This window comes from Saccopteryx bilineata, chromosome 3, assembly GCF_036850765.1.
Source record: "Saccopteryx bilineata isolate mSacBil1 chromosome 3, mSacBil1_pri_phased_curated, whole genome shotgun sequence".
NCBI classification, from domain to species: domain Eukaryota; kingdom Metazoa; phylum Chordata; class Mammalia; order Chiroptera; family Emballonuridae; genus Saccopteryx; species Saccopteryx bilineata.
The window spans coordinates 94116045-94137912 of record NC_089492.1 but is presented as its reverse complement, the minus strand read 5'-3'; the positions used below and the strand labels follow the sequence as shown (position 1 = coordinate 94137912).

The following is a 21868-nucleotide window of genomic DNA, read 5'->3' as shown; positions in this document are numbered from 1 at the left end:
AGAAAGATTGAAGTGAGCTTATTTTACTTTTCCAACTTTTAAGGTTACTTATCCTCTCTAAATCTCTTCCTTCTTTCATTTTTTCTTTTTTTTTTTTTTTTTTTTTATTATTCTTTTTTTTTTTTTTAATTTTATTTATTCATTTTAGAGAGGAGAGAGAGAGACAGAGAGGGAGAGAGAGAGAGACAGAGAGAGAAGGTGGGGAGGAGCTGGAAGCATCAACTCCCATATGTGCCTTGGCCAGGCAAGCCCACGGTTTTGAACCGGCGACCTCAGCATTTCCAGGTTGATGCTTTATCCACTGCGCCACCACAGGTCAGGCCTTTCATTTTTTCGATGGCTACTTCATGGTGGGTGTACCATTCATCAACTTACCCACTACTCTATGCTTGGGTACTTGATTTCCAGATTTTATATTTTAATGAATAATGCTGCATTTGACTTTTTAAAGAGGAAATGTTGCAGATTATTTCCTGGGTTAGTTCCTTAAAACGGTTATAAAAAATTTTGACACACATTGCTGAATCTTAGAAAGTGATGCATTTTGAAATAACAAATGTGAAACGAAACTGGCTCATTGTTTTCAAAATTCTAAGAAAATGCCTGAGAGGGCCCTTAATCACCACGAATATTTTGATATACCCCAACTTTTTTTTAAAATGGCATTTTAGTAGACTGTAAATCAGGGGTCCGCAAGCTTTTTACACAGGGGGCCAGTTCACTGTCCCTCAGACCACTGGAGGGCCAGACTATAAAAAAAAAACTATGAGCAAATCCCTATGCACACTGCACATATCTTATTTTAAAGTAAAAAAAAAAACGGGAACAAATACAATATTTAAAATAAAGAACAAGTAAATTTATTTATTTATTTATTTATTTATTGAACAAGTAAATTTAAATCAACAAACTGACCAGTATTTCAAGGGGAACTATGCTCCTCTCACTGATCACCAATGAAAGAGGTGCCCCTTCCGGAAGTGCGGCGAGGGGTGGATAAATGGCCTTAGGGGGCTGCATGTGGCCCATGGGCCATAGTTTGGGGACCCCTGCTGTAAATCATTATCAAGCTAGTAGAAAAACTTTAATAGTTGGCCTGTTTTTTTAGTAAAAAATATACTTATTTAAAATAAGAAAGGTGACAGTCCTAATCTACATAGTGTGGGAACTCAGTGTGTGTGTGTAGGGGTCTGCTGAGAGAGAGGATCACCATTTAACACCACATGTCAAGGACAAACTGGTGTGTATCTAAGAAGTAATATAGAGGAACTGAGGGTAAAAAGTGGCAATCTGATCATTAATCTCCAGGTAGGAGGACCAGTTAGCAGACTGCACCAATAGATCAATGTTTCAGATAAGTGGTTTGCAATGAAACTTGAAAGAAAACTTTCTTTCTTTCTTTCTTTCTCTTTCTTTCTTTCTTTCTTTCTTTCTTTCTTTCTCTCTCTCTTTCTTGCTTTTTTTCTTTCTTTCTCTTTCTATTTATTTATTGTATTTTTCTGATGTGAGAAGCAGGGAGGCAGAGAGATAGACTCTCACATATGCCTGACTGGGATTCACCCAGCACGCCCACTAGGGGGTGATGCTCTGTCCATGTGAGGCGTTGCTCCATTGCAACCAGGGCCATTCTAGTGCCTGAGGGGGAGGCCATGGAGCCATCCTCAGCACCCAGGCCAACTTTGCTCCAATAGAGCCTTGGCTGTGGGAAGGGAAGAGAGAAAAAGAGAGGAAGGAAAGGGCGGAGAAACAAATGGGCGCTTTTCCTGTGTGCCCTGGCTGGGAATCGAACCCAGGACTTCCACACACTGGGCCAACACTCTACCACTGAGCCAATCAGCCAGGGTGAAAGAAGACTTTTCTAAGAGTTATTTAAAAAGGATTGCCTTACAATAGTGCGTTCCTTGTCACTGGACACATACAAGGAGAACTTGAATTCCTGTTTGTCAAAGACTTTGTGATAAGATGCTCTAATGCTGTCTCTTATTCATTGGACAGTTATTTATGGGACAGCTACTGTGTGCCAGGCATTGGGACCACAATAGTGAATAGTCAAGCAAAACATCTGCTATGATATGTTAACATTCTGCCCGGAGAGAGAGAGAAAATAACCCCCAGTTTGTGATAAGTAGGAAGGAATAGTATGCAGTGTGGTGTGATAGAGAATACTGGGCAAGGGTTCCTTCATAGGGCTGTCTGGAGCCCTAGCCGCTCTTCTCTTCAGACTTGCATCTGTGGCTACCCACCATTAGTTGTAGTTGTCTCAGAAGATCCTCAAACTCAATTTACAATTAAACTTTTCACCTCCTTATCTAACATCTGCCTCTCAACTCATGATCTTCTAGTAAAAAATGCAACTCTTATCCTTTTGGGTAGCCATAGGAAGCTTTAGCTTCATCCATGACTCTCCAACTGGTTCCCTTGCTGTTAGTGCATCACCATGTTTCCTACGTATCTGCTCAAATCCTTCCATGTGTTATTATTGCCATTATGCCAATCCTAATCCAAATACAAAGTGGTTGGTGTGCATGGTAGGGTCATTTTGCCTCGGTTGGAGCTTGGCTCTGTCATTTAAAGCTGTATAACCTTGGGAAGTCACTTGTCTTCTTTGTGCCTGCTTCAGCATCTGTAAAATGGCAACAATAGTGGCCCTGACTGGTTTGCTCAGTCATACAGCGTTGGCCTGGCATGTGGATGTCCCGGGTTCAATTCCCCATCAGGGCATACAGGAAAAGCACCCATCTGCTTCTCCACCCTTTCTCTTTCTCTCTCTCTTTCTCTCTCTTTCTCTCCCCTCCCCTCCTGCAGCCATGGCTCGATTAGAGTGAGTTGGCCTCTGCCATAGGTGCTAAAAAATGGCTCCAGTTGCAACAGCAAGTGCCCCAGATGGGCAGAGCATCACCCCCTAGAGGGCTTGCCAGGTGGATCCTGATTGGGGGGCATGTGGGAGTCTGTCTCTGCCTCCCCTCCTGTCACTGAAATAAAAAGAATTAAAAAAATTTTTTTTAATGGGAACAGTAGTAATACTTATTTTACATAGTAGCTGTAAATTAAGTGACAATACTTGCAAAGGACCTTACAATAGTTCCTGACCTTTAGAAAACAATTTAGAAATGTCTACTAGTACTGTATTTCCCACACAGAAACTGAAATGATGTTTATATATACAAATGTGATACCTTGCTGAAAAATCTTCGGTTGGTTACCTTATTATAAAGACTAAATTCCTTAAGGTAACCTTCAAGCGCCTGCATCATTTGGCTCCTCTCTACTTCACCTCCTCGTTTTATTTCATCTGGTCCTATGGTCCCTATTCGTCAAATGAAGGTAATGTTAGTATTATTTTTTTCTTTTCTTTTATGAAGTGAGAGGAGGGGAGGCAGGGAGGCAAGGAGGCTGGAAGGCAGAGAGACTCCTGCATGCGCCCTAACCAGGATCCACCTGGCAAGCCTACTAGGGGGCGATGCTTTGCTCATCTGGGACTGCTGCTCTGTTGCTCAGCAGCTGAGCTATTTCAGCACCTGAGGTGAGGCCATGGAGCCATCCTCAATGCCTGGGGCCAAATTGCTCTAACCATTTAGCCATGGCTGCGGGAAAGGTGGAGGTAGAGAGAGAGAGCAAAAGAGAGAGGGAGAAAGGGGAAGGATGGAGAAACAGATGGACACTTCTATGTGCCCTGACCTGGAATCGAACCCAGGACTTCCACACACAGGGCTGACATTCTACTGCTTAGCCAACTAGCCAGATTAGTATTTACCTCATGGGAAGACTTACTTCACGGGGCATCGTTAGGACCCAATTAATGCATATAAAATGCATAATTTTAATTGAGTAAATGCTCAGTAAGTAATGGCTATAAAAATAATAATTGTTACTTTCCTATTGTTTTTATCGTTAGCTATGTATGCTGGACTTCTTTCAAGGTATCAAATGCACTATGTACTTTTCTTTCTAAGGTGTTTGAAGTTTGCCTAAAAAGCTCCATTCTGCCGCCTTCTAGCTAAATTATACTTTTCCTTCACATTTAATCTGATAATATTCTCATTAAAATGTTGCAGCATTAACTTGGTCATTGCCATATACTAAAAACTGTATTATTTCATTTATCTTTTTCTCCTATAAATATATGTATTGGCACCTTAGGCTTGAATACTCATTGATTATAATATTACACATTATGAGTTCATGTGAAAGTGTTTGTGAGCTGATTCAAACCACTCCTCTTGTTACCTCATGTCCTGCAGCTGGGGGGAAATCTGGGAACAGAGATAACAGGGATAATGGTAGAATTTTCCATTACAGAGAACAAGTGCTAAAATTAACATGAATTGAACAACAAATAGTAGGATATTGAGGGACTGCAGAGGAGGGAAATGCAGTACAGGCAAAATAAGGTAAATCTTGTTTTAAAAAAGTTAAGGAAACAGGGGTCTCCAAAAATTAAAACAAAAATGTACTGAGGCCCTGACCGATTGGCACAGTGGTAGAGCGTCAGCCTGGCGTGCAGAAGTCCCGGGTTCGATTCCCGGCCAGGGCACACAGGAGAAGCGCCCATCTGCTTCTCCACCCCTCCCCCTCTCTTTCCTCTCTGTCTCTTCCCTTCCCGCAGCCGAGGCTCCATTGGAGCAAAGATGGCCCGGGCGCTGGGGATGGTTCCTTGGCCTCTGCCCCAGGCGCTAGAGTGGCTCTGGTAGCGGCAGAGCGACACCCCAGAGGGGCAGAGCATCGCCCCCTGGTGGGCGTGCTGGGTGGATCCCAGTCGGGCGCATGAGGGAGTCTGTCTGTCTCTCCCCGTTTCTAGCTTCAGAAAAAAAAAAAAAGTACTGAAACTCCTTAACCTGATGCATTTTTCTTGCTTTTCTGGCACAAAGCCCAGATTCCCACCCTCTCCCCCCAGACATGCCATGTTTATTTATTTTTTTAAAGTGCCACGTTTGAATTCTTTTGAGAACTGACTTAATTTATGTTAAAGGACTGTCAGGAGTTAAAGGACGATCAGACAGGAGTCGAGGATTGCTCTTCTGAGCATGGAGTTGGGTGTTTGCTGCGGAGAAGAGATTCCACATGGAAATGAATATCTGTCTTGCATAGGTGGCAGGAATAGCCAGCTTCTACCAATGTTCTCTTTCCCCACCCCACAAATTCATTGTTTGAAATTTAGTTCCTGCCTTAGAAATGGGGGCACCATGGTTATTTTAAGAAAAAATAAGAAAAAGAAAACAACCTGTTGAATAGAGCTTTCATTCATTTGGAATTTTAAAAGACAAAGTTAAGAAGCAAGGGGTGGAATGGGGAGAAATGAAAAGAATATATTCATAATTGCTTTATCTTTGCTTTCAGAAACAGAATCTTAAATTGTTCGCCACCAATTTTCGAAGAGAAGTCTTGCTAAGCTTCAGAGCTGTTGCCCTATCCCCCTGTGTTAGATGTTTAGATTTGTTAAAGCAATCCTGATTTTAGATATTAAGTATTTATTTCTCTAAATATCAACCACTACAATATTTTTTGTGTGTGTGACAGAGTCAGAGAGATGGACAGATAGGGACAGACAGGAAGAGAGAGAGGTGAGAAGCATCAATTCTTCGTTAAAGCTTCTTAGTTGTTAATTGATTGCATTCTCCTATGTGCCTTCATCGGGGGGCTACAGCAGAGCAAGTGACCCCTTGCTCAAGCCAGTGACCTTAGGCTTCAAGCCAGTGACCTTTGGCTCAAGCTAGTGATCATGGAATCATGTCTATGATCCCACGCTCAAGCCAGTGACCCCATGCTCAAGCTGGATGAGTCCATGCTCAAGCCAGCAACCTTGGGGTTTCAAACCTGGGTCCTCTGCGTCCCAGTCTGATGCTCTATCCACTGCGCCATTGCCTGGTCAGGCTCGGCCACTACAATATTAAAATCAATTTTTATTTCAAAATTAAATTTTGCTTAAATTTATTTCAATAGATTAAGTAAAATGAAAATTTTAAATTTAATTTTTTTTATTGATTTGGGAGAGAGGGAGGGATGAGGGGGGGTAAGTAGAACTCACTGTTCTACTTAACTATTCCATTTAGCTGTGCACTCATTGGTTGCTTCTCTTATGTGCCCTGACCAGGAATTGAACCCAGGACCTTGGCACACTGAGACAGTACTTTATCCACTGTGCCACTTGGCCAGGGCAAAATAAAATTTTATTTTATTTTTTTTCTGAAGTTGGAAACGGGGAGGCAGTCAGACAGACTCCCGCATGTGCCCGACTGGGATCCACCCAGCATGCCCACCAGGGGGCGACGTTCTGCCCATCTGGGGCGTTGCTTTGCTGCAACCAGAGCCATTCTAGCGCCTGAGGCAGAGGCCATGGAGCCATCCTCAGCGCCCGGGCCAACTTTGCTCCAATGGAGCCTCCACTGCAGGAGGGGAAGAGAGAGACAGAGAGGAAGGAGAGAGGGAGGGGCGGAGAAGCAGATGGGCGCTTCTCCTGTGTGCCCTGGCCGGGAATCGAACCCGGGACTCCCGCACGCCAGGCCGACGCTCCACCACTGAGCAAACCAGCCAGGGCCAAAATTTAATTTTAAAAACAAAAGTTAGGCAACTCAAATTTCAACTATATCCTTCCAAAAGAAAATACCAGTAGTAATAATAATAAATAATAGATCTATGTTCCTATCATCTCTCAAGACAGTGATGTAGATTTATTTCTTGGACTCCAAGAAAAAGAAATCAGTAATAGAATTCCTTCACTTCCCAACTTGATATCGGCTGTTTCCCCAACCCAGTCATTACCACACTTCAAGTCTAGGGAGTAAGTTCGGAGGCTGAGAAACTGGCCCCATGAAGCAGCACAGGCAGAAAGGAGAGGTGAGAGAAGTTAGGAAGTGGGCAAGTGGTTTAAGAGGATAATAACCAGTAGGCTATTGCACATTCCTTTTCCTCAAAGTTCCATTCATCCTAGCTTCTCACCAAGTTGTACACTCTTGTTTTGTTTTTCTTGGCAGAATTCTTAAAAGAGCCATCCAATTCAATTTGAAGACTTTTCTTTGAGCAATTAGATTCAGAGACCCAAATAACAGGTCATCTGGAACCTTTTTGTTTTTAAATAGCCACTCATTTTAATGAAAAATACAAGAATAAACAAGAGAACAGATGAATTATTTGCCATTTTGTGGAACTATGTATATAATTACCCCATCCCCACAAAGCACACATATATAAACCAAAAGATAGCAAACACTCCAATTATTTAAATAACATATTAGCATTTCATAATTTTTCACTTTAAACTGGATACACTGATATATAACTCAACATTTTGATAGCTGCTCTCTGTACTTGGAAAAGAAACACTATTTTTTGTGTAACAGGCTTTATTAATTATAAAGTGAAACAATCAAGAAATCAGCAGCACCTTGAGGTCTGAAGCTTAATGGATGGACATAGACATTAATTTTAAAAAAGATTTTCACTTTGCTGAATTAAAAGTTTAGAACAGAAAATGAAAGGCAAAAAGAACAATAAAAGCTATCATTCAGTATATATGTATGTCAGGCACTATGCTAGGGGATTTACATTTCTTATGTCATTCAATTTCCACAGTGACTTTATAAGGTAAATATGATTCTCATTTAGAGTGAGAGAATTGCAGCAGAAAAAGGTTAAGCCCTGGCCGGTTGGCTCAGCGGTAGAGCGTCGGCCTAGCGTGCGGAGGACCCGGGTTCGATTCCGGCCAGGGCACACAGGAGAAGCGCCCATTTGCTTCTCCACCCCTCCGCCGCGCTTTCCTCTCTGTCTCTCTCCTCCCCTCCCGCAGCCGAGGCTCCATTGGAGCAAAGATGGCCCGGGCGCTGGGGATGGCTCTGTGGCCTCTGCCTCAGGCGCTAGAGTGGCTCTGGTCGCAACATGGCGACGCCCAGGATGGGCAGAGCATCGCCCCCTGGTGGGCAGAGCATCGCCCCTGGTGGGCGTGCCGGGTGGATCCCGGTCGGGCGCATGCGGGAGTCTGTCTGACTGTCTCTCCCTGTTTCCAGCTTCAGAAAAATGAAAAAAAATAAAAAAAAGAAAAAAAAAAGAAAAAAAAAAAGAAAAAGGTTAAACCATTTGTCTAAGATTTCCGGATTTGGAAAACTGTATAGTAGGAAATAAAATTTAGGTTTAACTAATAATAAATACTATGTCATTTCTAGTTATTAATTTTTTAAGAATATTTTTTCAAACTCAAGAACATTTTTTTGCTATGGTGTCTGAGAAGAGACATTGAGAGGGGCTTTGGGGTACCTGCAATGTTGTTTCATGATCTGGGTGGTGGTTACATGGAATAGTCCAGTTTATAAGTTTGCTGAGGTGTTACCACTCGTGAGCTTTTCTGTATGTTATATATGGTATTTACTTAAAAAAATATAATTCACGCTGAATATCGCAAATATGATAGACAGATAAACACAAAATGCAGGGAAGGGATCATAGTTTTTTTGTGGTTCTATACAAATTTTAGAATTGTTTGTTCTATTGCTGTGAAAAATGTCATTGGAGTTTTGACAGGAATTGCGCTGAATCTGTAGATTGCTTTGGATAGTGTGGACATTTTAAAGATATTGATTCTTCCAATCTTTAAGCATGGAATATTTTTTACATATATTTGTTTCTTCTTCAATTTCTCTCCTTAATGTCTTGTAATTTTCAGTATTCATATCTCTCTCCTCAAATTTACCCTTGTGTATTTTATTCTTTTCGATGCAATTATAAATGGGACTGTTCTCTTCATTTCTCTTTCTGATAGTTCATTATTAGTGTATGTAAATGCAACAGATATTTGTCAATTATTTTGTATCCTTTAACAATACTAATATGTTTATTCTGTTTTTCAATGGAGTGTTTAGGGTTTTCTATATAGACTGTTGTGTCATCTGCAAAAAGTGAGTTTTACTTCTTTCCAATTTGGGTGCTTTTTATTTCTTTCTCTTGCCTAATTGCTCTGGCTAGGACTTCCAATGCTATATTTAATAAGCTTGGTAATGGGGGCAAACTTGTCTTATTCCTGATCTTAGAAGAAAAGCTTTCAGCTTTTCACCATTAATTCGGGTGTTAGTAGTGGGCTATCATATGTGGCCTTTATACCTACTTTGTTATCATAAATGGATGTTGAATTTTGTCATGCTTTTTCTGGATCATGATTTTTATCCTTCATTTTTTGAATGTGGTGTATCACATTGACTGAGTTGTGGATGTTGAACCAGCCTTGCATTCCCTGAATAAAACCCACTTGATCATAGTGTTTGATCCTTTTAATGTATTGTTTAACTTGCTTTGCTAATATTTTGTTGAGGACTTTTGCATTTATTTTCATCAGGGATATTGGCCTCTAATATCCTTTTCTTGTGTCCTTGTAAAGTGCTGTTATCAGGGTAATACGGGCCTCAAAAAATGAGTTTGGAAGAGTTTGAGAAGAATTGGTATTAATTTTTGTTGAATGTTTGGCAGAATTTACCAATGAAGCCATCTGGTCCTGGACTTTTTTTTTTTTAAGGTGAGAGGAGGGGAGATAGGGAGGCAGACTCACGCATGCGCCCCTACCTGGATCTATGGGATCTACCTGGCAACTGTGTCTGGGGCAGATACTCTAGTACCCAGCTATTTTTAGCACAAGGCTGATGCTGGAACCAACTGAGCTATCCTCAGTACCAGGCAGAGGCTTGAACCAATCAAACCACTGGCTGTGGGAGGGGAAGAGGAAGAGAAGGATGGGAGGGGGGGAGACGCAGATGGTCACTTCTGTGTGCCCTGAGTGGGAATTGAACCTGGGACATCCATACACTAGGTGAACACTCGATCCACTGAGCCACCAGCCAGGGCCACTGGATTTTTCTTTGTTGAGAGATTTCTGATTACTGATTCAATCTCCTTACTAGTGCTTGATCTGTTTAGATTTTCTATTACTTCATGATTCAGTCTTAGTAGGTTGTATGTTTCTAGAAATTTATCCATTTCTTCTAGATTGTCCAGTTTGACCTATAATTGTTCATAGTAGTCTCATGATCTTTTGTATTAATGTGGTAACAGTTGTAATATCTCTTTTGTTTCTGATTTTGAGTTCTCTTTTTTTCTTGGTGAGTCTAGCTCAAGGACTTATGGATTCTTTTTTTTTTTTTTTTTTAAGATTTTATTTATTCAATTTTCAGAGAGGAGAGAGACAGAGAGACAGAGACAGAGAGAGGGAGAGAGAAAGGGGAGGAGCAGAAAGCATCAACTCCCACATGTGCCTTGACCAGGCAAGCCCAGGGTATCGAACAGGCAACCTCAGCGTTCCAGGTAGACGCTTTATCCCACTGCGCCATCACAGGTCAGGCAGGACTTATGGATTCTTAAACAACCACCATTAAATTTAGTAATGTTTAATAGTGTGTTATGAATTTATTTAAATGAATTGTCAGACATATATTCTATTAGAGAAAAAACAGCTTTTAACATTTAAAACCTCTAAGTTTACTTAAATTCTTCAAATAAAAATATATGCCATTGTTGCATTATTGTCTACTAGGAATTCTTGTAGGTCTGATTAAGTAAGAGAAGGCAATGTTAATGGAACAGTCAGGGAACTAGCAGCCAGGAATACTGGCTTCCAGTTTTGCCAGTGCTACCAAATCAAAGCCTCACTGTAAACGAGTTTCAACTTCTTTGAACTTCAGTTTTTTAAGCTGTAAAATGAAGAGGATTGGGCAGTATAGCAAAGGACAACTACAGCCAAAATACACAAAAATTAGCAGATAGTTTTTAGCTTCATATTCATTTTGAAATATCCCCCAATTTTTGTGAGCAGTATAATTATGATACAGGGATTTGGCCATGTATCAAACTCTTTCATAATAAAGAATGAATTAATAAAGCAGAACCAAGTCAATAAGTGGGAGAAGATTTGCCATCTTTATTTGCAGCCAGAGCAGACACAATGTGTTTCCTGTCCTTTTCACAAGTTGCCATGGGAAGGGAGGGGGGAGAGGGCCCCGACAGGATGTCCTTCCCTGACATGTCTCTCAGCAACCTGTATCTTTACATTTTTCCATGGCCATCAAATCTGTTAACTCAGCAGTCCATCCCACAAAACAAAAGAATTGCAAATAACTTGTTATGAATACAAAGTGCTTAATTTCATTTTAATTTATTACACATATTTTTAAGTGTGTTCCTTTCATTATCATTGTAGTCTGAAATTATAGTGATAATTTCAGGGACTTTGGAGAAGGATGACATTTACAGAGCAACAGTTGAAAGGACTTTGGTGTTTCTTTGATAGGCTCACATTGTTGCCGGTTTGCAGGTGACCCTGGAGAAACTGGGAACTGGACAAGTGAATGAAAAAGGAGAAGTGCCTGGAGACCTAAGACACTTCCAGGGAGCAGAAAGGGACTTTGTTCTTTCAGGGAGTGTAGCTTCAAGGCACTGAGACTGATTATATACTTGCCAACTTCCCTTTGATGACAGGAAGTGTCACTTATCTTTATATCCCCAGCGACAGATATAACCAACAATCGAATATTTGTTGAAGTGAGTAAAAACTGCGCAGGAATAAGGCTGGGGAAAGGAAACCGAAATAACATATAGCCTTGGGTAACTGAAACTGTAAAAAGATTTACTGCAAGATTAACTACAAAGGGAAAGCGACTTCAGCGGATCAATCTTTCAGATGAGGTGTCAACAAACCAGAATGGGAGAGAGAGGTGATCCGAGTTTCTTATAAGAGAAAGCCGATCTGGCAACAGGTTTGAACTCCCGAGTGAAACAGGGAGGAGCGACAGCGACGCGCAGATTGCAGAACGGAGTGTCTAGGCTCGGAGAGACCCTGAAGTCAGAGCCGAAGGGAGGGAGCCCTCTCCTGGACTCGGGCAGCCCGGAGCCGGGCCAGCTGGGCTCGCTCTTAGCTTGTTTCTTCACAGACCTACCAGGAAGCCCCATAAGATGTGCAGCCCGAGCTGTTGTTTGGGCCTGATAACTTCCGTGTGTGTGGGTGTGGGTGTGCAACAGGGAACCCCGCCCGTGAACTTCCGCGTGCGAGGGACCCCGAGCGCAGCCCCGCCGCGCCCCGCCCCTTCCCTGAGGAAACCCGCGCTCCCCGCGTGCCGCCCCCACCGCCACGGGAGGGGGCGGGGCCGCGGGCTCGCTGCAGCCCCTCGCAGCCCCACCGGCCGCCTCTGCCGCGCTCGCCGTCGCCACGCCCCGCGACTACATTTCCCAGCAAGCCTCGGGCCGCCCGCGCGCCGCAGTTGACCCATTTCCCGGCCCGTCCCGGGCTCCACCGGCCCCCGCGCCCAGGCGGCTGCTCCCTGCTGACTGGGGTGTGGGCGGGGAGCGGCGGAGGGAGGAGGAGGCGCTGCTGGCCGCCGCCGTTGCCTCCGCTGCTGGGCGCTGGGCAGTTTCCCGGGTTTCTGCGGCCGCCATGGACGAGCAGGCGGGTCCCGGCGTCTTCTTCAGCAATAACCACCCAGGCGCTGGCGGTGCCAAGGGTCTCGGGCCTCTGGCGGAGGCGGCCGGCGACGGGGCGACTGCGGCGGGGGCGACCCGAGCCCAGTACAGCCTCCCGGGGATCCTGCACTTCCTGCAGCACGAGTGGGCCCGCTTCGAGGTGGAGAGAGCCCAGTGGGAGGTGGAGCGGGCGGAGCTGCAGGTAAAGACCCTCCCGGCCTGGCTCTCTTCATCCCGCCTCTTCGCTCCCTTTCGCCCCGCCTCAGACCCTCCCCCTCCCCCCTCGGCCATCGCCGGTCCCCTCCTCTTTGCTCCTACCCATCCCACCCAGAACTGTCTCCTTCCCTCGTTCACCTCTGCCTTTGGCTGACCCCACTTCCTTGACCCGGGGTTCCCATTCCCGCCCCGATGCGTTGTTTATCCTCCTTGCTCCTTCTCGTTTGCTCCTTCCTTCTCTTAACTCTGTCTCTTTACCACTGTCTTGCCATCCCACATTTTAGGTCTTCCCTTTCATTATGCTAATTGTGGTTAACAGTAGTTTTGAAAGACGTCGAGCTCCTCGGCCATCCTCTGTCCCAGGTCTAGAGACGTCCCCGCAGTACATACTGGCAGTTGGCTCCTCTGAGAGCAAGGTGATCAAAGAAGACCACAGAAGTTGTGTCTGCGAGGCCCTGACATTAGGCAAGATGTTCATGTTGGGGGGAAGCGTTACCAGGAATATCAGCTCTTTTTCTACCTGTAAAGGTTTCTTCTTCCCTGTCCGTCACCCCCTCCCGCGTTTCTTTTAGGTATTTCAGATTCATGGGATTTTAAATGAAGGACCTAGATGATCACAGTCAGATGATAGTTCAGAGATGGTTTCCTGTTTTCAGAGTCTAAAACTTCCCGAGGATTAATTTTATGTTCAGTGTTTTGTGAGACTGACTTTTAAAGTTGGTTACATTTCCTGCATAATCCGCAAGGTAAAATATATCCAGGGAGGAGCTCTTGTGGGTTCTTAGAAGAATGAAAGTGAGGCTGATACTTTACAGGCCACTCCGAATTGCTAAGTAGGTTTCAGTGGCTGATCTTAAAACTTCCAAGCCATACACCAATTCACAAGGAATTGAAAGAACTGTGAGTGGCAGTGCCTTTCAGCTTTACTGCCTTATCCTGTATGCTTATGAAATTTGAGTACAGTTTTGGTTGGTGGAACACTTGAAGTTAAAATGCTACCCAGAGTGTCACTTTTTTTTGGTAATATGTATTTTTTCTGGCACTTAAAAAAAAAGGGAAAGAAAAGGAGAAGTCTTTTCAATAGAATCTGTGCTGGGACAGGTTGCTCTGGTGTAGGGCAGGTGCCAGTGGAAAGAGCAAGTATATAGTAAGGACTGCTTTGCTACTAGCTCTGTGACCTTGAGGAAATTCTTGAACCTCTCTGAACTTCAATTTCATCACTTAATTATTCAGCACATTTATTGAGTGCCACCTGTGTCCCTGGGATTAACAAAATGGACAGTGCCTCTGTCCTCTATGAGTTTATGTTTTGGTCCAGTGGCAATTAGCAAGTGCAACTGTATAATATAGTGACCCATAGTGGCAACTGCTATGAGAAGAAGAAATCAGGGTACAGGAATAGAATATGATAGGGGCAGCTATTTTAGGTGGGATGCTCAGGGAAGGCCTTTGGGAGAAGTTGAATGAAGTGAGGGAGTTGACCCATGATTTCTAAGATGCTTTCTGACTCTTTGTTTATATAATATTTTTTGGTGGCTTTTGCATTCATACTGTGATGTTGCTTTAAGTATCTGGTCTTTTGATATTTGTAATTTTCCTCCTAATGAATCTGATGATGTCTGTATAGTAAGCAGCAAACTTAAATGCTTTATTCAAGTTTATAGGTACTTCACCTTTATTAGCAATGAGTTTCATAAATAGAGTTTCTTCAAGGAAGTGTTAGAGGCCAGCTTTAACTTTAATGTTGTACAGTTGTGGAGAATGATTTTGATATGTGACCTTGTAAATTTTAATTTCTTCTTTAGAGAATGTAGGATAAATCACACTAATTTGGTCAAAACCAGATAAGAATACAACTCTTATTTTTCTACCTGTGAAAGATTTGGGAATTTCCAGCCCATTTCACACTCTATGCCTTACCCTACCCCATTGTGTTAAAAAAAATTTTTTTTTCTTAAATTTTTTTTATTTATTGATTTCAGTGAGATATAAGGGACAGAGAGAGTGAAAGAGACAGAAACAGGAACATAGATCTGTTCCGGTATGTGCCCTGACCAGGGATTGAACCAGCAACCTCTGTGCTTCGGGATGATGCTCTAACCAACTGAGCCATCCGGCCAGGGTGTGTTTAAAATTTTTAATTTACCCGTAACTGTAGCCACTCTTCAATTTTATGTGCACACACACATACACACCTACCTCTTCCTGGGTTATTTATGGCAAATATTAAATTTAACATAAGTTTCCCATTAGTGCTCATTATATTAAGGACACTATATTGACAATTGGACTTTGGATGATGGGAATGCAGCATAATCAAATATCAAAATAACCTAGAGCCTGATCTGTGGTGGCGCAGTGGATAAAGCGTCGACCTGGAAATGCTGAGGTCGCCGGTTCGAAACCCTGGGCTTGCCTGGTCAAGGCACATATGGGAGTTGATGCTTCCTGCTCCTCCCCCTTCTCTCTCTCTGTCTCTCTCTTCTCTCCCTCTCTCTCTCCTTTCTAAAATGAATAAATAAATAAAATAAATAAATAAATAAAATTATTTTAAAAAAATAGACTGCTACTGTACTCTAGCCTCACAGAAGAGAGGGGTACAGCTTTAAAAAAGAAAAAAAAATAACCTAGAGATGTTTTCTCTCAACATATGTACCCTGATTTATCAATGTCACCCCATTAAAATTAATTTTAAAAAAAAGGACACTATATTTTTACAGTAACTTTTGTTTGTACTCAAATTAAATTAAGCATCCACAGAGAAACTTAAAAATATGTCATATTTTTTAAACAGAGCAAGTATGTATTTTGGGGGGAGAGAGTTTGCAGGAACTGTGGTCTTTGATGCCTCTTATTAGCATTATTAAAAATATTTTTTAAATTCATTTCTTTACATCAACATCATTAAATTTAAACATTCTTTTTAATTTTTTTTGGCATTGGAATTTTCCTAGAATAACAATAGGAAGAATGAATGATGGCCTGACCAGATGGTGGTGCAGTGGATAAAGCGTCGGACTGGGATACGAAGGACCCAGATTTGAGACCCCGAGGTTGCCAGCTTGAGTGCGTGCTCATCTGGTTTGAGCAAAAGCTCACCAGCTTGGACCCAAGGTCGCTGGCTCGAGCAAGGGGTTACTCGGTCTGCTGAAGGCCCGCAGTCAAAGCACATATGAGAAAGCAATCAATGAACAACTAAGGTGTCACAACGAAAAACTGATGATTGATGCTTCTCATCTCTCTCCGTTCCTGTCTGTCTGTCCCTGTCTGTCCCTCTCTCTGACTCTGAATGATGATGAAATTTGGATTACCTGGTATCCTTTTAATTTTTAAATCTCTTCTCAAGTCATTAACACTAAAGTCAACAAAAATATCTTTAGGATTAAGTCTTAAGTCATCCCTTCAGGAGCTTGTCAGTCCTGCTCGCTCAAATTGTCAAGGTAGAATTGTGAAAGGCAATGCATGCTTTCATCTAAGTGGCCTGCCTTCACTACTCCCTCCCTCCTTTGGATCTCAAGACTAAGGAATTGGTCACATTGTACCAAAAACTTACTTGTCATTTTGTCCCTCCTTTCCCATTTTACTTCATGTGTGACTCTCTTTTTTACTGTTGGTAATCCCCCTTACCACCACCATACAGATGAGAGTAGATAATTCAAGGGAAAAGAATGGTCAAAGTTGCTACTGAGCTTTATGTTTGTGAAGGGAATTGGAAATGGGATACATAACATTTGAAAAAATTTTATGTATGAGACATACTGGTGAGGATTACCTCAAAGAAACATGCAGTCTAGTCAGAGTGATAGGACAAACAAAATGCAGAGGAATCAAGTGTTTATCATTTTGGGGGTTTAAATTTTTTTAGACTAGCACAGAAGAGTTTAGCAGTGAGTAGGGAGAATAGCAGGAAGAACTTTATGAGGTAATGAGAACCTAAGGCTCAGTATTTGTAAATTACTGACTTACGGCAAAGCAAGTATGTAAATAAAAAATAAAAGTTATTGCCCTAGCTTTTGATGTGTATGTGTGTATGCATGTGCACTAGGCAAGGTTGTGCTGTTTACCTGGAAATGCTAGAACTGTGGAAAAGGTGTTATAGTTAGGGCATATAGTGTGGAGGCTGGTACTCAAGTGTTTATGAATCTAGGTTTTGGCATTAGTGATTCATATTTTCATTCAATAAATATTTTTCAAGTGTCTGCTTCATGCCAGATCCTGTTGTAGGCACTGGAAAAGCAGCAATGATGAAAACATCCTACCTTCATGAAGCATAAATTGTGACAGTAATAAATAAATGCATTCTTGAAATGTTAGATGGTACTAAGTGCTGTGATAAAGTGGGCCAAGTGGGATATGGAGTGCTTGAGAGGGTGGAGTGGGGAAGAAAGGCTTTACCAATAAGGTGTCATTTGAACAAAGACCTGGAAAGGTGAAATCTAAGGAAACACTGTTCTAGGCAGAGGGACTGGTAGGGGAAGGCACGCGCTTGGCATGTTTGAGGAATAGTGGGGCGAGTGTGGCTGGAGTAGAGGAGGAGAATAGAAGAAATGATGTCAGAGGTGCTGAGTTCTGCCCATGGTAACGACTTTCCTGACCAAATGGGCAACTATTGAAATGTTTTGAGCAAAAGAAGGACATCATCTTTAAATGCAACCCTTTGCAAGGATGCATAATAGATTTGGAGGGAAGATGAGGGTAGACGATTAGAATCTAGTTAGGAAACTCTGAATAATCCAGGCCAGAGATGAACTACAAGGGCAATAATGAGATATGAGATTATATATTTTAGTACATATTCAAAATATAATGGATTCTGAAGTTTTGAAGGTAGAATCAGAAAGATGTGCTGGAGGATAGGATGTGAGATTTGAGAAAAGGGACATTCAAGTATGATTAAAAATTATTTTGACTGAGTGTTTTTGTGAGACTGTTGAGTGATTTACTGAGCATTTAAATGGACAAAGTAGAGACACCTAAAATAACAGTTCTTTTAAATATCATAACTTATTTACAATTGCAGTGAAGGCAACATGGCATGGAACTGGATTTAAATCTTTGCAGTAAGGCTTACTATTTTATTTTATGCCAAAAATAAATGTTTGCCCAAATTCTGACCTCTCAGAACCTTAGTTTCCATATGTGTAAAGTGTGCCATAAACTACTTTGTGAGAATTAAATGAGATATTTTAAGTACCCAGCAGAGGTCTGGTACATGACACAAAGTAAGTACTGAATAAAGAAATGTACCAAGTGCATGATGTTAAATATATATGTATCTTCTTGTTCCCACAGAAAAATAAAATCTTCAGTCATGAAGCTTTTCCAAGGCTAGAACATGTAGGTGCCATCCTGGAACCAAGCAGTCTAATGTTCTGGGTCTGATGGTGGCACTAAGGAACATTTAATAGGAGTCAGCCTCGAAGTATTGATAATCCACTTCAAATGTATTTTCTTTACTTAATAACCCATGATATGTCTGTTATCTTGAAAAAAATTTTTTTTATAGAGAGAGAGAGTCAGAGAGAGGGATAGAGAGGGATGGACAGACAGACAGGAATGGAGAGATGAGAAGCATCAGTCATTTGTTTTTCGTTGCGAGTTGCGACACCTTAGTTGTTCATTGATTGCTTTCTCATGTGTGCCTTGACCACGGGCCTTCAGCAGACCGATTAACCCCTTGCTTGAGCCAGCGACGTTGGGTCCAAGCTGGTGAGCTTTTGCTCAAACCAGATGAACCCGCGCTCAAGCTGGCGATCTCGGGGCCTTGAACCTGGGTCCTTCCGCATCCCAGTCCGATGCTCTATCCACTGTGCTACCGCCTGGTCAGGCTATTATCTTGAAATTTATATAAACATTTCTGAATGGGTTTATCTTAACCATGTATGACTTCTTGGGCAACAAATTATATACATTTACTAGCTACTCTATAAAACTAAATTTTGGTTTTATTTGGACCTTTAAACTTGAAGCAGGTAAACCCCATTGTGGTGTGGTATAATTTAGTAAATAGGCTTTTTTTTAGAGAGAGCTAGAAAGAGAAAGAGAGAGATAAGAAGCATCACCTCGTGTTGTGACACTTTAGTTGTTCATTGATTGTTTTCATATGTGCCATGAGGGGGGCTGGAGCTCGAGCCTACAACCTTGGGCTTCAAGCCAGGGACCATGGGGTCATGTCTACAATCCCACACTCAAGCCAGCAACTGTGTACTCAAGCTAGATGAGCCCACACTCAAGCTGGCAACCTCGGAGTTTTGAACCTGAGACCTCAATGTCCCTGGTTGTTACTCTATCCACCTTACTACCACCAGTCAGGCAAAACAGGTTCCTTTTTTATTATAGCCATTCTTGATAATTTTATAATCTTTAAAATTTTATTTTGGAAAGATTATAGAGACTCTTTTAAAACATATCCTAATATTTATTACTTTAGTGTTTCTCAATTTTAGCTTCAATATTAGAATAATCTGTGTAACTTTTAAAAATATTAATTCTCTGAGCTCTGGCCCTGACCAATTAAATCCAAATTATAGGAATTAGGGCCTCTGGCATTAGTCTATTTTGAACAACCTGGTAGTCCTAATATGTATTAAACATTTTTCTGGATATTTTTTGTCTTCTAGTCCAATTATTTTCTCTTCAGCTGAGTCTAATCTTTTACTTATTTATTTGTTTATTTATTTATTTATTTATCAACAGAGATAGAGAGTCAGAGAGGGACAGCTAGGGACAGACAGACAGGAAGGGAGAGAGATGAGAAGCATCGATTCTTCATTGCAGCACCTGAGTTGTTCAGTGATTGCTTTCTCATATGTTCCTTGACCAAGGGGCTACAGCAGAGCAAGTGACCCCTTGCTCAAGCCAGCGACTTTGGGATTTAAGCCAGTGACCTTTGAGCTTGAGCCAGCGACCATGGGGTCATGTCTATGATCTCATGCTCAAGCCAGCAACCCCGCGCTCAAGCTGGTGAGCCCGTGCTCAAGCTGGTGACGTCAGGGTTTCGAAACTGGGTTCCCTGTATCCCAGTCCGATGCTCTATCCACTGCGCCACTGCAGTGGCACAGTGGAGAGAGGTCAGGCAGTTGAATCTAATCTTTTAAAGCTATCCAGTGAGTTTCTAATGTTAGCTATTGTTGAAGTTTAGTTTGGTTACTTTTAAAATCTACAATTTCTCTTTGTAATAGTTTCCTGTTCCCTGCAGATATTTTTAGTATTTTTTTAAGCCTAGTAAGTATAGTTATTTTATAGTTCGTGTCTCTGTTCTTTCTATATGTAAAGTCTTGGAGGTCCCTTTCTGTGGTTTGTTGTTTTGTGCTGATTCTTTCTTTGATGACTTAGCTTTTTGTATGCATTGTTATCATTGTGTCCTGGTCACTGTTCTTGAAAAAGTGTAAGACTAATCTGAGGTTTCAAATAAAGATAGCTTCTTCAGATAATTTTTGCATTTGCTTTTGATAGATTTCTGGAGGCATTATCTGGACTGAACCACTTAAAGCAAATTCATTGCTTTAAGTTTTGGACCACCAGGGTGATGCATATTTTGGTTGTGAATACATTTGAGGGCCAATATATGTCTACTTCACCTTTGCTTTGAGGGTATAAGCCTTTTAGGGCTTTATCAAAATGTGGTGAATGTCTCCTATTAGACTTTCTATTCCATATGGTCCTGGTCTTTGATTTTTCATTTTTGGGTACTGCAAGGCTCTCCAAACTAAAGTTCAAAATTGTTCTGATTGGCCAGCACTGAAAAGGCAAAAGTGGCTTTTGTTTCCTTACCTCTCTGGGTTCCCAATTTCTCTTCAGTTTTGGCCAAATAATTCCTTACTGTTTTATCAGTTTTGCTTTCTAAGATGATTATAAAACTGTTTTATTCAGAAATTTTGTTTTCATTAGGGGAGTTATTTCTAGGTACCATTACTAGAAACAGACTTCTCTTTTAAAAACTGGTATATAAGCCTCATTCTAGATGAAAAATGGGCACCATTCTTAGTCCATTGTGTCCAGACATTAATGTGGCTATAGTGAGACAGGTTATGCTTCCACCACAGTAATGTTATTGCAGTGGTGACAATGAGACCTGTAACATTTTGGGGAAAAAGAACCAAAACTGGCATATAAAGAATGGCCCCAGTATTACTGGGAAGAAATATCACTGATAGTTCGTTATCAAGAGATGCACCTATTTAGCTCTAAATTATATTTAGAATATAATAGGTGCAAGAGATGCACCTATTTAGCTCTAAATTATATATACTGTATGAGTCTACTTTTCTTTGAATTCCAGTGGTAGAGAGAGACCTATAACTTTTCTCCAAAATCTTGGTAATTTAAGCAGAATTTAAAACAAGCAAACTCCTTTACTAATCAGTCTTTCAAAGTCCAAATAACCAAACTGGTTTTCGTTTTCCAGCCTATTGTCTCCTCATTGTGAGGTACACTTTTTGATTTATGAATGTTATTAGTGGTATTCAGGTTTCAATTCTGGGCCATTAAAAATAAAATTGCTCTTGGGATCTTTGGAGTTTTTTTGCTTTGCTGGCCGTTTGGCTAAAACAATCTATTGACTGTTACAATTTGGCTGTGAAAGGTGTTGGTCATAGAGTCATACAGCTTTATCACTTTTGATTTATAATATTTCTAGGCTTTATTTTTATTTGTAAACTGTAGATGACAATACACCCACCAAATAGAGTAGCTCTAAGGTTTTTTTGTTTTTTTTTTTTTGTTTTTTTTTTGCATTTTTCTGAAGCTGGAAACGGGGAGAGACAGACAGACTCCCGCATGGGCCCGACTGGGATCCACCCGGCACGCCCACCAGGGGCGATGCTCTGCCCACCAGGGGGCAATGCTCTGCCCCTCCGGGGCGTCGCTCTGCCACGACCAGAGCCACTCTAGCGCCTGGGGCAGAGGCCAAGGAGCCATCCCCAGCGCCGGGGCCATCCTTGCTCCGATGGAGCCTTGGCTGCGGGAGGGGAAGAGAGAGACAGAGAGGAAGGAGAGGGGGAGGGGTGGAGAAGCAAATGGGCGCTTCTCCTGTGTGCCCTGGCCGGGAATCGAACCCGGGTCCCCCGCATGCCAGGCCGACGCTCTACCGCTGAGCCAACCGGCCAGGGCCAGCTCTAAGGTTTTAAAAAAATAAAATATGCAGCCTGACCAGGTGGTGGCGCAGTGGATAGAGCGTCGGACAGGGATGCAGAGGACCCAGGTTTGAGATCCCAAGGTCGCCAGC

At 42.0% G+C, this 21868-nt stretch overlaps 1 protein-coding gene and 1 non-coding gene across 3 annotated transcripts in view; both read left to right on the top strand.

The window, feature by feature from the left end:
* Positions 1–12272: 12272 nt before the first annotated feature.
* Positions 12273–21868, top strand: part of STRN (striatin) — a 111557-nt gene continuing 101961 nt past the window's right edge. For both annotated transcript variants that reach the window (XM_066266900.1, XM_066266899.1), the window contains exon 1: positions 12273–12628. In XM_066266900.1, the coding sequence (XP_066122997.1) occupies positions 12401–12628 (228 nt within the window). In that variant the 5' untranslated portion in view covers positions 12273–12400. The remainder of the gene's footprint in view (positions 12629–21868) is intronic.
* LOC136332379 (small nucleolar RNA SNORA1) lies at positions 20593–20727 on the top strand. The gene has a single exon (XR_010730649.1). It is a non-coding gene; the product is annotated as a small nucleolar RNA SNORA1 (small nucleolar RNA).